General features: G+C 42.7%; 1 protein-coding gene across 1 annotated transcript; it reads right to left on the reverse strand.

Moving 5' to 3' along the window:
• Positions 1 to 267: 267 nt before the first annotated feature.
• LOC101765827 (vacuolar protein sorting-associated protein 60.1) lies at positions 268 to 3,981 on the reverse strand. Its single transcript, XM_022826611.1, has 11 exons — positions 3,825 to 3,981; positions 3,564 to 3,715; positions 3,271 to 3,364; positions 3,109 to 3,180; positions 2,535 to 2,646; positions 2,144 to 2,283; positions 1,824 to 1,869; positions 1,387 to 1,445; positions 973 to 1,226; positions 718 to 876; positions 268 to 623 (listed from the first exon to the last, which is right to left on the reverse strand). Exons 1-11 carry the CDS (start codon positions 3,891 to 3,893, stop codon positions 524 to 526), a joined length of 1,257 nt encoding a protein of 418 aa, XP_022682346.1. The 5' UTR covers positions 3,894 to 3,981; the 3' UTR covers positions 268 to 523.
• Positions 3,982 to 12,050: the final 8,069 nt, after the last annotated feature.

The raw sequence follows: 12,050 nt of genomic DNA on the forward strand, positions 1-12,050 counted from the left end.
TTAGCATCCAAACATCCGATGTGACAGGTGTTAAACTTTAACAGGTGTTTCCCAAACACCCCCTTAGTGTCAAGCATTCGATGTGACATGAGTTAAAGTAGTCCGGGGATCCATGCACCAGTTAAAGTAGTCCGGGGATCCATGCACCCGACTTCTCCGGTGGCTTTTTGAAAGCGGTGCATAGACCAAGGCACCAAGCTAGCAGAGAATGATTCGATTCATTTCCACTAGAGGACAACAAATCTTTGCACAGATGAAACGTGCGACTAAAAGTTAACAGATACGGTGGTAGGAGTATCACCACCACCAGTATACCATATATTTTTCTTCATCCTTAGTTTCTACAAACAGGCACAGCTGACACGACCCCCAAGACATGCACACATGACACATCCTTTGGTCTTGCTTGACTGCTGTTATTCTAGTACGTACGCTAGCTCCCCCTCTACACCGTAAGCATCATCCGCTACACATACGTACACAGCACGGATCGACCAATTCATTTTGTGGATAGATGGATGGATCAGGCTTCAGGGTGCGCCAAATCCCTGGAGACGCCGGCCTGGTACGGCTCCTCGCAGAACTCGCCGCCGAGGTCGTCGCACGCCTCGCCGGGGAACACCCTGCAGTTCAGTCCATTCGCCACACACAATTAGTCGCCACCCAGTGGAATTTAAAAGATCAATTAATGCAAGAATGAACGGTGTGCTTGCTCACGTTTTGGGCTCGTCGTAGGACACGTAGTCCCTCTCCACCTCCTCCTGCCTCCTGGTCGCGGCGTCCGCCGCCGCAGAGGCGGCGAGCCTAGCCTCCGGGTACATCTGCCCGCTGCAGGCGTCGCCGCCGAACAGCTCGCAGGCTTCCATGGGGAACACCCTGCAACACCACATGATCCGTGTCATATACTCATCTAGCAACCAAATCAAGCAAGAGCTCAAAACATCGAGGGACCTCGGGGGCTTGCACACTTACGAGGAGCTCGAGCTGTAGTCGACCTCGGCAGGTTCGGCCGCGGAGACGGCGACTGCGGCGGCACGGAAGCTCCTCCGGAGGACAACGCGAACCGCCGCCACGCTCCTCACCGCCGGCCTGCCCTTCACGGGCGCCACGGCTGAGAACCTGACGGCTGTAGCGGCGGCCTGCATCTTCTGATCTGAACTTTCCTTGTGTTGATCAAGTGTTGCAGTGAAGTGGCAGCTTGGTTCAGTATGATCTGGAAGACTTATCTATCTTGTGTGGAGCTTCCAAGCCTGTGTGAGACTCCCTTATATACTGCAGGGCCACTGGGGGCCCCCATTTTGGATAAGATTCTGGTATGTGGTATCCCTTTATTGGTGAATGGTGATCAGAATTGTTCTTGCCTTCTTGGACCAAAGAGGGACCCACCCCCATGCCTGATCTTTTGAACCTTGTGTACCTTTGTAAAGATATTTCTACCTTTGATCCTGATAGTTATCTAATCTCAATTGTTGCGAAAAGGAAAACTGGAACAAGAAAAGGATATTGCAGGAAGACAACCTGTTCAAGATATTTTCACTGCCTTTGTTCATTTTGTTTAGATAGCTTTCGATGTAACCTGACGTGTACTTCCAAACAAGCAAACTTCAAGTGACCGTTAATAGATGAAAATTCCAGAATGAAAGAAAAAGAACCAGGGATAGGGGGTGATTAACCAGGAACAGGAAAGTGCAGCAGCGACAGCAAGTGTAATAACTAAAGCATACTATCAGGATAAAAAAAGGCATACATCAGATTGTTCCGACTCAGACCCAAGCCACAGAGTTTTCACATCAAATTAAGAAAGGTACAACAGCATTTCTAACTGCGAAGTGATGCGCGAGGCACCGCTGGCAATCCTAGTTCATCCTCCTGCACCACATCAGATAAGAAGCAAGCAACCCTTAGCACCATCTCAACCAAGCTTTCGCTGAAAAAGTGGTTCGTGTAAAACAGTTTTTTTTGTTTTGGCAAACAATCATAAAGCAAACTGTAAAACATTGTTCTAGAAGGCATCAAATTCTAGATGGCAAATGCATGGAACGTTCAAAATGTAATTTGGTGAATTGCGTGTGGGATTGTTCCCTAGGAAAAAAACATCAGAACAGTAGTATGCTAAGTTGAGAATGTTGTGCAAATAAATCACCTGCCCCCCTGCTGGGACTGCTGCAGGACGTGTTGGTGCGGCAGGTAAATTGAGATCAGCATCAAAATCAGTTTCTGGCTGAAGATATGATGGGACTGCAGCTGACTCAAACTCCATATCAGACTCCAAAGCATCCAGCTCTGCAATGTCAAAGGAGAAAATTGATAAGTAAATCAAACTGATAATTCCCTCCACAAAGTAGGCAATAAACATCACTGGCTAGATGGTAAAGAAGAAAATTTAGGCCATTTAGGGTATGAAACAGTGAATCATTTAGAGTTTTAGACCATTAGCAACTAAGCGTACTGCCAGGTGATGGGCCAAAGACCAAGGAAGCCTTAAAGACAGATAGAATTATCATATTGCCAAGATGAAACTATAGTATCCATACCCCCCATCAGTTCTTCCTCATCAACATCATCAGGTATGTTATAGCTTCTACCAAGAGTTTCTTGTATCTCATTGCTCACATCCATCAGATCCGTCATTTCATCTTGCATATTCTGACAAATTGCAGGAAGGAGTAAGTACAACCCAAATTACCCAAAAAATGGAGGGATGGTAAGCAACAAATAAATCAGCAAATACTAAAGGCATCCCATCAAGCATTCTCCACCATATGAATGATGTTGTATATACACTAGATCACCTAGAAACCTCCAAAAGCAAAGGATGATTGTTTGAGGATATCGGTTACATAAGGGTGACAAACAATCAAAGAAAATCATGCTCTGCCTTTGATTAATAGAAGAGAAAATAAATCCAAAGATAGAAGGATCATGTAGCTTATGACAACTTATTCAGTTATTTCTGATTACTAAAATAACCGCAAAATCATCAGCAGTGCTCATATAGCATGTCTGGAAACTTTTAACAATGCATCAGAAGTCTACATGCGAAGCAAAGAAATATATATCACTAAAATCTGAAAGTGCTGGAAGCAAGACAAGAGTAGCAATGCATACATCAATGTCCTCAATCTTGACGGTTTTCATCATTCCCTTGAGCTCCTTGTTCGCTGCCTTCATAGCATTCATCTGAGAAAAGGAAACAAAAACCACTCCATATGAACATTGGCATTGCAAAGAGGAATGTACTTGCTAGAGCAGAGCTTTGAGGGACATTACAGTCTGCTGAGCGTCCTTGAGGCCATCAGCAGCAAAGGCAACTTGGTCTAGATTGTAGGTTTGGTTGTACAGCATGTTGCGTTGCTCCTCATACCTAAGAGGCAAATTGGTAATGTCAAATTGATACAAATGGATAATGGCTGCCTGCTACTACTATCCCAATGTCATTACAACTGCTTAATCCCTGAAGCGTAGTAAGAACAGTAAGGAAGCAGATAAGGAACAGGGAACGGAGGGAGGGAACATGGGGAGAGAATCCATCACGAGAGTGAGGAAGGGAGTAGAGTACAAACATGCGCTTGTGCTTGAGGAGTCGGATGGCGCGCGCCTTGATGGCCTCCTGGGACGGGCCGGGGCGGGTCTTGCGGATCTGCTCCTTGTACCTTGCCAGCTCCTCGTCCAGCTTCTTGATCTTCTCGTCCACCGTCTCGCCCCGCTTGTTTATCTGCCGAATCCCGCATTGGAGACCAGATCAAAATGGGGTTAGGTTGCCCAGTGGCCATGGATCGATGTAATTGGAGCAGGGAGTAATGGCAGCAGGTTAAGTGACTGACTCGCTCGGTGGCGTCTTGGATGGAGGGCGGCGGCCCCTTGTCCTTTTTAGCGCCGAAGATCTTCTTCATCTCCGCTCCGCTCCGCTCCGGTGGTTGCCGGCGCCGCCGCAGGAGACGAGGAGCGTCAGAGAGGAGGGTTCAAGCAAGGGTCGAGCACTCGTGCAGTCGTGCGGGAGGAGAGCGGGGTCGGTTTTCGAAATCGTGATGTTGACAGGGGGCTACCAGTCAAAAACAAGATTTCAGACGTCTGGGCTTTGGAGGCACCCGGCCAACTTCCCGTTGGCCGTGGGCCCACCACTCTCGGTCCACCAATTGAAATTGGGCCAAGCCGGACCGGAGCGAGCCCACGAGAAATTCCATGTAATTTTTCTTTTAAGGGGCTCCTTTGGATGGACCTGGATGTAATATTCCGTTTGTATAAATAAAATCCAACCCGGTCTCTCAAATAAAAATCTCTCTCACTGGCGACCATCATTTTTATGGAATTCCTAAACATCCCTATGTGTGCTCTTCTCACTCTGTTTTTGGATGGCTGTGGTCTACTATTTAAAATCCGTGCAGGAGTGGTGGTGGTGGTGGAATAACTAGGATATTGTGGGCCGTTTTGTGTTGTTTTCTTTGGCCCAGCACCCCTCCCCTCTTCTTCTCCCCGCCGCAGTGAACAAAACGGCCCACAATTTCTGTAATAGGATCCATTTTTACATATTGTTGCAACTTAGCGTGGTTTGAACAAAACGCCCAGAATTGGAAATGTCGAATTGATACAAATGGATAATGGCAGCTAACATGCCGGTAAAATAACTACGCTATTTTTCTCCTTATATATTGCGCAAGATTTCTACATTGTACAAGAGAATGCTGGTTATATGCTTTTATGTTATGTGCCCTTTCTGTTCTTTTCAACAGTAATAATTCTCATTATCATTTTTATGTTGTTTACGATGTTTTCATAATGATCCCCTTGGGGCAATACTGATGGTTTATGAATGTATCATTTTTTTAAGCGTATGTATGTGTTGAAGTAGTTTTTTCCCAAGTGTATGTGTTGATTGAAGCTGCAATGGTTAATTTTGTATGCTCTGATCTAAAGCTGTAACCGGCTCTAATTAAAAAAACTGAAGATCATGGTTCAATTTTTTTTTCTTTTTTCTTTTCTTTCCTTTAATTTTTTTCTTTTCTTTCTTCTTTTTTTGCCGCAAGCTGCAAGTGTTTGTTTATGTTTCAACTGAACCTGTTAGTCAGGTTTCAATTTCACCGGAACCGGGAAGTGTTTTTTTTTATGCTTTGACCGCCAAGTCCATGCTTATTTTTATTCTTTATAATAAGCGGTAAACAGGTGCCAGAAAACTCGAATTGCACACAGTGGCTGGTGTGGCTTGGTGCCTTGGTTACAGAATCTGGTTGTTTGTTCCCCACGGATTGCATCCCTGATATTTTTCTGAGTGAAATTACAAGCTGTTTTCACCATAATCTTATATGTAAACCAGACAATTAATCATGTGACATGTCACTTTATGGATGGCTAGGAATCTAGATGATAACTCAGAAAAATCACCCGGTTGTCGTATTATCACTTCCGACATCTGAGCAATCGACCAGATGAGCGCGGCGCTGTGCGTGCGTGCACCCACGTGTTTCGTTTCTTTTTCTTTTTTTCATTTTTTTAATTCAATTATTTTTTATTTGTGTGACTATCGATTATGCGTGCAAGTTATGTGCGTAAGTTCTCTAACAATATTCTAATGAAAATTGTGCCCAAAGTTATTCGTATAATTCATGTATGTCATGAAAGTTGTGCTATAAAAATTTATTCTATAAGAAATTAGGCATAGTTATAACTTTCTAAAATATAAATATAAAAATTTATTCTATAAGAAGTTATGCATATTTATAACTTTCTAAAATATAAATTTAAAGTTGTGATTCAAAAATTGTACGTAGAAGTTATGCGCATAAATTGCGCATGCCATCAAAGTTATGCTAAAATTTATCCCTTAATAACTTATAAGTAAGAAGTTATTATAATTAAGAAGTTATATGTAGAAGTTATGTGTATAAGTTATGATATTTAAAAAATAGAATGTTGCAAAAATCAAACCTCTCCGAAAAATGGAAAGTTCGGGGGTAGGGGAGGGGAGGAGTTGTCAGGAATTGCATGCCCGAAGCCTTTCCAGCGCGCACACTAATTAGCATTGCCCCAGCAAGTATTGTGTTGAAAGATATTTAGGTAGAGTAAATTCACTATTTTTCCATGTACTAAATCAATGCTACCACAGAGCTATAGAATTTGCTTGTGTGCTATCTATTCAGCGCACATGAGGTTTGGATGAAGGCGTAAGGTCGATTTTACGTCTTACAAGAATGTACGTATGTATAACTATGTATCACCAAATACAAATGTTTTCAAGTACTTTCTTTTGTACTATTCTAAACAACTTCAGTGTTATCATGCATATATTATGTCAGTTTTGGAGTTTAGCACGCACACAAGTGCTCATATACATGCATACACACTCACCCCATTGAGATCAGGAGATTTTGAGATTGACAAAACCACCACGGATGCCTCATTATCAATAGGCACGCCACATGACACTGAAAAGAATAGTGTCGTTATTTCTAGGAATGCAATCTGCCATGGATGATGAATCGATTGTAAAAGTATTCATAGTTACATAAGGATAAAGAAGTTGCGTATGAAAACACGCATGAAACCTTCTAATGTCAGCAAACGATATACCCAAAACTATCATGCAGAGTTGTTCCAAAGCCACAAACACAATTGTAGTGTTATAGATGTATGGGGCATGTGCCCCTATCTAGCCATGTTATAATCAAAGTTGAATGTGCTCCTACACTCGAATCAATTTTAAGGAATACATCAACATGGAGTTTATCCACTCCAAAATACATTTATCTTGTTATAACACATGGAGGTAATGAATTTTGCATTAACTCGCAAGCATCCTCGGCAGGTGGAGCGTAACATTATCATTTGACTCTTATTCCCCTGATGTAAAAAAAATTATTAGATTTCTAATATTCATTATGTAACTCCTTTCACTTCTATCTGATCCACTCCTCCAATTTTAATGAGGATTCTTACGGAACCAGTGTTGAGTACAAGCCAACTCTTATCATTTTAAAAAAGAGATCATTTGAATATGGCCCTACATCCCACAAATTCAAATTACAAAGCAAGTTTCTCAACCATCTTTGTAGCAAAAAGTATGATGGTGATGTATTGATTTTCATGTGATCTCCACCCGAGTATTGTAAACAAGGTAGAAAGGTTCTTCATTTTTTATTTGATCACCGCCCTAATATGATAAAGAGGTACCAAGTGTCCTGCAAGAGTTGATGATTTTAGAAAAAAATATTGATTGATAGAGTTCATTCCAAAGAATAACATGAAGTAGCTTTACTCCAATAACTTTGTAAGGGGACATGTCCCCTTATTCGTTGGTGCTGCATTAAAGTAACCTTCTACATTCTAAGAAGATATGTTCATCTAGATTTGGTTTTGTTGCTGCATTCTTTTTTCTTTATGAAATGATTTGATGGCTAGACAATGTGCTTTCATATGTTAAAATGCTATTACATGAAAAAAAATGTGCATTTAAATGGAGATTTAGAGAACTCAATTTTTTAGACCTTAGACATGTTTGGTGATTTCTTTTCTTATGTGTGTTAGATTAGTTGGAATCATGATTCCCATGGATGTCTGTTGATGGCTGTTATCACGCCAAGTTGTAAACCGCAAGCATGCGGATGAGTTGTAGCTCTTCCCTTAGAGTATTCCCCTAAGGTTTATCAATCCGTGGAACTTATAGCACAAGATCTATTTCAACTAGCATTGTTAGTATTAACTTGGTGTTTATAGGAGATTCAGGTCCAATCTACTAAGCATGTACATAAAGATAATAAATGAGCAAATGTAATCAATTTAGAGCAACCTAGACTACGCATATGTTGTAATTCTGAGCATGGATAGCAAAGAAACACAGATATGATATTAGTAAAAAACATCTTTAAATCTACACTTCCAGTCCGGATCCCGAAACCCCCCACCTTACACAAGAAAGGTCCTGTCACGATCACCTCTATCAGCTCAAGCAGGTTAAGGGCATGATCATAAGAACATGTCATACTCATCGATAGATCAGACATACAAATCTGGTCACCACGACCATAAGAACACCCTAGGCAATCTATCATCGATTCATAGATTGAAAAGCAAGCAAACCTGATAAAAAAAATGAAACCATCAAAGGAGATACTTAGATCACTAAGAACATGAACACATCTATTACTTCACCATGAATGATTGTACATCACAAGATCACCACCGGGATCCTACCTTGATCTTGATGACTTCTAGCTCCAGAACTCCAGTGTGATCTTCCTCGCGGGGTGATCACACCGGCAGAGGTTCGCCTACGCTAACCCCCGACAACTGCACAACCCTCGGCTCTCTGGAGAGATGTCCATCAAGATCCTTTTGCTTCTCTGCTACATCACGTCAAGTACATCATCTTTGATACGAGGCTCGATGAATTTTTTGGGGTATTTATAGTCCAGAGAGCGCGTGGAAAAATTTGGAAGGCAAGGGGGCGAAGGAACCCCCAGGCCAATCGGGTCAGGCCGATCAACCTGGGCCTTCCTTTTGGCCCCTCGCGTCCTGCTTCATCTCCAAGTCTCCTCTGATGCTTTGAAGTCCTATTTTCACTTGCATGTGGGCTTGGCACTTCAGTTGCTTCGGGATGAGATTGATCTTCAATGACTTTCCAAATCTTCACTTGATCTTTTTTTTATTCCTCTTTAATTTCGAAGTGATCATTGCCATATCTTCACAAACTTAGCCCTTAAGTCATCTTGAAGGATTGCTTGCCAAAGATGGGCGTCAGAAGGCTCCAGAAGACCCTAGGCCGATCGGATTGGGCTCCTCTAGGCCGATTGGCCTAGGCCCTTCCTGAGCCCGTTGGCCTCCGTCTTCGTCTGGTTCGATGCTCGTTCAGTGCTTTATCCAAAATATACTTTTAGGTACAATTCCCTGCAAAAACAGAACATCCTTCAAAATATGTTGCACATGTGAAAATGACCGGTTTATTAGGTGTAATCAATAGTTTAGGTATTAAATTCATGTCATTAATGAAGATAAACAGGAGTAAAAGTGTGTCAATAATGAGCGTCAACAATGCTCTCTCTGTAATTTTGATTTCTTGAGCTTGAGCGACCAAAAGGCTTCACTTCTGAAGATGTCCCATGCAACAAGTGGAATGTTACATTTGATTTATTTTTTCTTAGATATCATGACTGTGATGGTTTGCGGATACTATAATCATAAGATGATAGAAATGTCTAGTTGCGAGATATTCACACTAGGATGCTAATGGATGACAAATCTACTTTATTATGGTAGCAATTATGGGTGCAATTTTTGAATTTTTTAACACTTCTGGAGGTGTCCCATGCAACAAGTGGAATGTTACATATTTATTTTTTCTTAGATATCATGACTGTGATGGTTTGCGGATACTATAATCATAAGATGATAGAAATGTCCAGTTGCGAGATATTCACACTAGGATGCTAATGGATGACAAATCTACTTTATTATGGTAGCAATTATGGGTGCAATTTTTTGAATTTTTTAACTTTGTGATTTTGCCCCGTTTTTCCAAAATGAAAATTGAGTTTGCCCCTATAACGTTAGGAGCTCCTAACAGCGTCAATAATTTGATTTGAGCTCAAGTTTGCCCCATTTGGATTTGCCTATACTTTTTATGAGTATTCTATAATTCTACATCGAATTTAACATCAAATATTTGGGCTACATTTTGAAAAATTTTAACAGCATTATGACATGTTCAAATAATGATGTTTTATATTTTAAATTTATTTATTCTAGCTCCATCTAACTAAGTTAAAAAGGAGGGGCAAACTATACCTCCATTTAAAAAAACAATGGAAGAAAATCATGAAGTTAAAAAAAGAGCAAAATCATAATTGGACTTCATACGGGCAAGAATAATATTATTCGTAGCAATAATCCATATACCCGATCCCTTAGGCATAGCCACCCATTATACATGAGCATTTTTTGCTCGGCCCAACCCGAGCACATTGGGATTTAGCCCGCCCATGCTTGCTATGGGATTGGACGTGGTCAGCGAAAATCAATCAAAAAAATTCGAGCTGATCCAAGCCCGTCCAGACAATTTATTTAATTTATTTTTCAATAAAAAAGAATGGGAAGCCCAAGCCTAACTAAAAAATCAGCCCGACTACACCCATGGGATGGTCATGGGCACGGATTTTCAATCGAAAATGAACTAGGCTTTTTTCGACCAGGCCCGGCTCGAAAAATGCCCAGGTCTACCACCCATATGCACGCATCGTGTTTGACACGTAGAAAAACAGTAGCTACACAGTTGCCCATAATGATGTTGTTCATGAAAATCCTTTGACCAAAAAGGGGCCTTAGATAAAATCTGCAATTGCAGCCAAAACAATTGATCAAAGAGGGGCCTTAGATACTCGTAAATCCCACTACTGCACATACGAAAAATCTGCAATTGCAGCCAAAACAATCATCCTAGATGACCAGCGATATTAGGGTCAATTCTGTCTGGCATGCAAGCCCGCGCACAGCCCGGGCAGTGGCATTGTCAAACAGAGTCCTGGGATGGAGGGAAACAGGAAAGGGATCGAACAAGAAGAAGGCGAGGCCAAGACAAGAGCGAGCCATTCCAATTCCATGACGAAATCGAGACCGGCTGCTGTAATCACACGACGATAGAAATGTCCGTTTGCTAGACATTCACGCAACAATGCTAGTAGAAGCACACATCGTATCATGGCGCAAAAAACAAATAGTCACACAGTTACCCATAATGATATTGTCCATAAAAATATTTTACCAACGAGTGTGGCCACGTTTGGCAGAGCTTCAGAGCCGATTCTCTACTAATTCCAGCAGAAGTTATATCAAACAGTTTTTTAAAAAAGAAGTGATTTTTTGTTGATCGTGTGAAATGATCCTCTAAAATGAATTAAGAGGTTGGGAGTTGAAAAAAGCAGCTTCTTATGATTATGATTTTGTAAAATGATTCTCCATCCTGATTTTAAAAATTTATGCTAGAGAACCACTTTCAACCACAGAATCACTTTTCTTAGAGAATTAGCTCATATAAAGAATCAGAATTAGACGAAACTCTACCTAACAAACCCTCCCAACAGTGCGAATCTGAAAAATCTGCAGCCAAAACAATCACCCTTGATGACCAGGGACATCACAGTTCTGTCTGAAATGCATCATGCATGGCCGCGGCAAGCCGTGCCACGCTGCCCATCCGGCGCGCTCAACCACCTCCGGATCGTGCCGCTCATTCAGGTGGTGCGGGCTTGTCTTATCCGGTTCGGAAAGAAGTTCAAGAGATCCGCCGGCCGGGCAGCCAGCCTACCCTGCTGCTCTGGAGAATTCATCCGCCTGTTCAGCTGTACGGCCGCTCTACCCACCCAGTGTCCCAAGTCTAGTCTGAGCAGTCTCCGCTGTTCGTTCATGGAGCCAGCATGAGGGCGGAGATATTTTAGTTACTGCAGTGTGCAGCGCAGAGTAGTTGAAGACTGAGGGGTCCCGTCGTCGTCGCCGCCCCCGCTTCGTCCTTGTCGCGCTTAATGCCGCCATTAACTCACTGCTGGCCGCTGCAGATGAGGCAGCTCAGCTAGTGATGGCAATCCGGCGGGTCTGTGTACCCGAGACCTGTGGATTTCAGATCCGATGGGGGCAGGGATGGATCCCGAATTTCCCCACATATCTCGGGTTCGGAACCCGACACATAGCGGGTGCAGGATGAGTTATTCTTCCCCGCAGGTGACCCACGGCATCCCGAATTATACATTTCGGCTCAAAAACTAGCTCAACCTAACAACTATATAATCTCCGTTCATGCTGTCATCTCCCACTCTCCCCGCCTCCCGACAAATACACCGCATGCCCGCACCCCGGGCGCCAAATCCCCATCGCCCCCTCACCCGCGCCTTGCCTGTGAGCGCCGCCCCCTGTCACTGTCTTGCTCAGGTTTTGAGGGGTTCGTCGGGTTTCGGGCACCCGCGGGTTTCCGAGGCAGGAGTTCATTGTCACCCGAAATGTGGTTCGGGTTCGAAGCAGGTTTTATTCTCAGATTTCGAGGATGAGTGTGCGGAAGCTCCACCCAACCCCAA

Source organism: Setaria italica, chromosome V, assembly GCF_000263155.2.
Source record: "Setaria italica strain Yugu1 chromosome V, Setaria_italica_v2.0, whole genome shotgun sequence".
In the NCBI taxonomy this organism is placed as follows: domain Eukaryota; kingdom Viridiplantae; phylum Streptophyta; class Magnoliopsida; order Poales; family Poaceae; genus Setaria; species Setaria italica.

Excerpts from the sequence above, each read along its gene's own strand:
- LOC101765827 (XM_022826611.1), bottom strand. The coding sequence starts at position 3,893 with ATGAAGAAGATCTTCGGCGCTAAAAAGGACAAGGGGCCGCCGCCCTCC. Across the intron at positions 1,446-1,823 it reads GCCTCGCGCATCACTTCGCA|GATCAAAGGTAGAAATATCT; the intron begins GTTAGAAATGCT and ends GATAACTATCAG. Across the intron at positions 624-717 it reads TCCTACGACGAGCCCAAAAC|GGTGTTCCCCGGCGAGGCGT; the intron begins GTGAGCAAGCAC and ends ACTGAACTGCAG.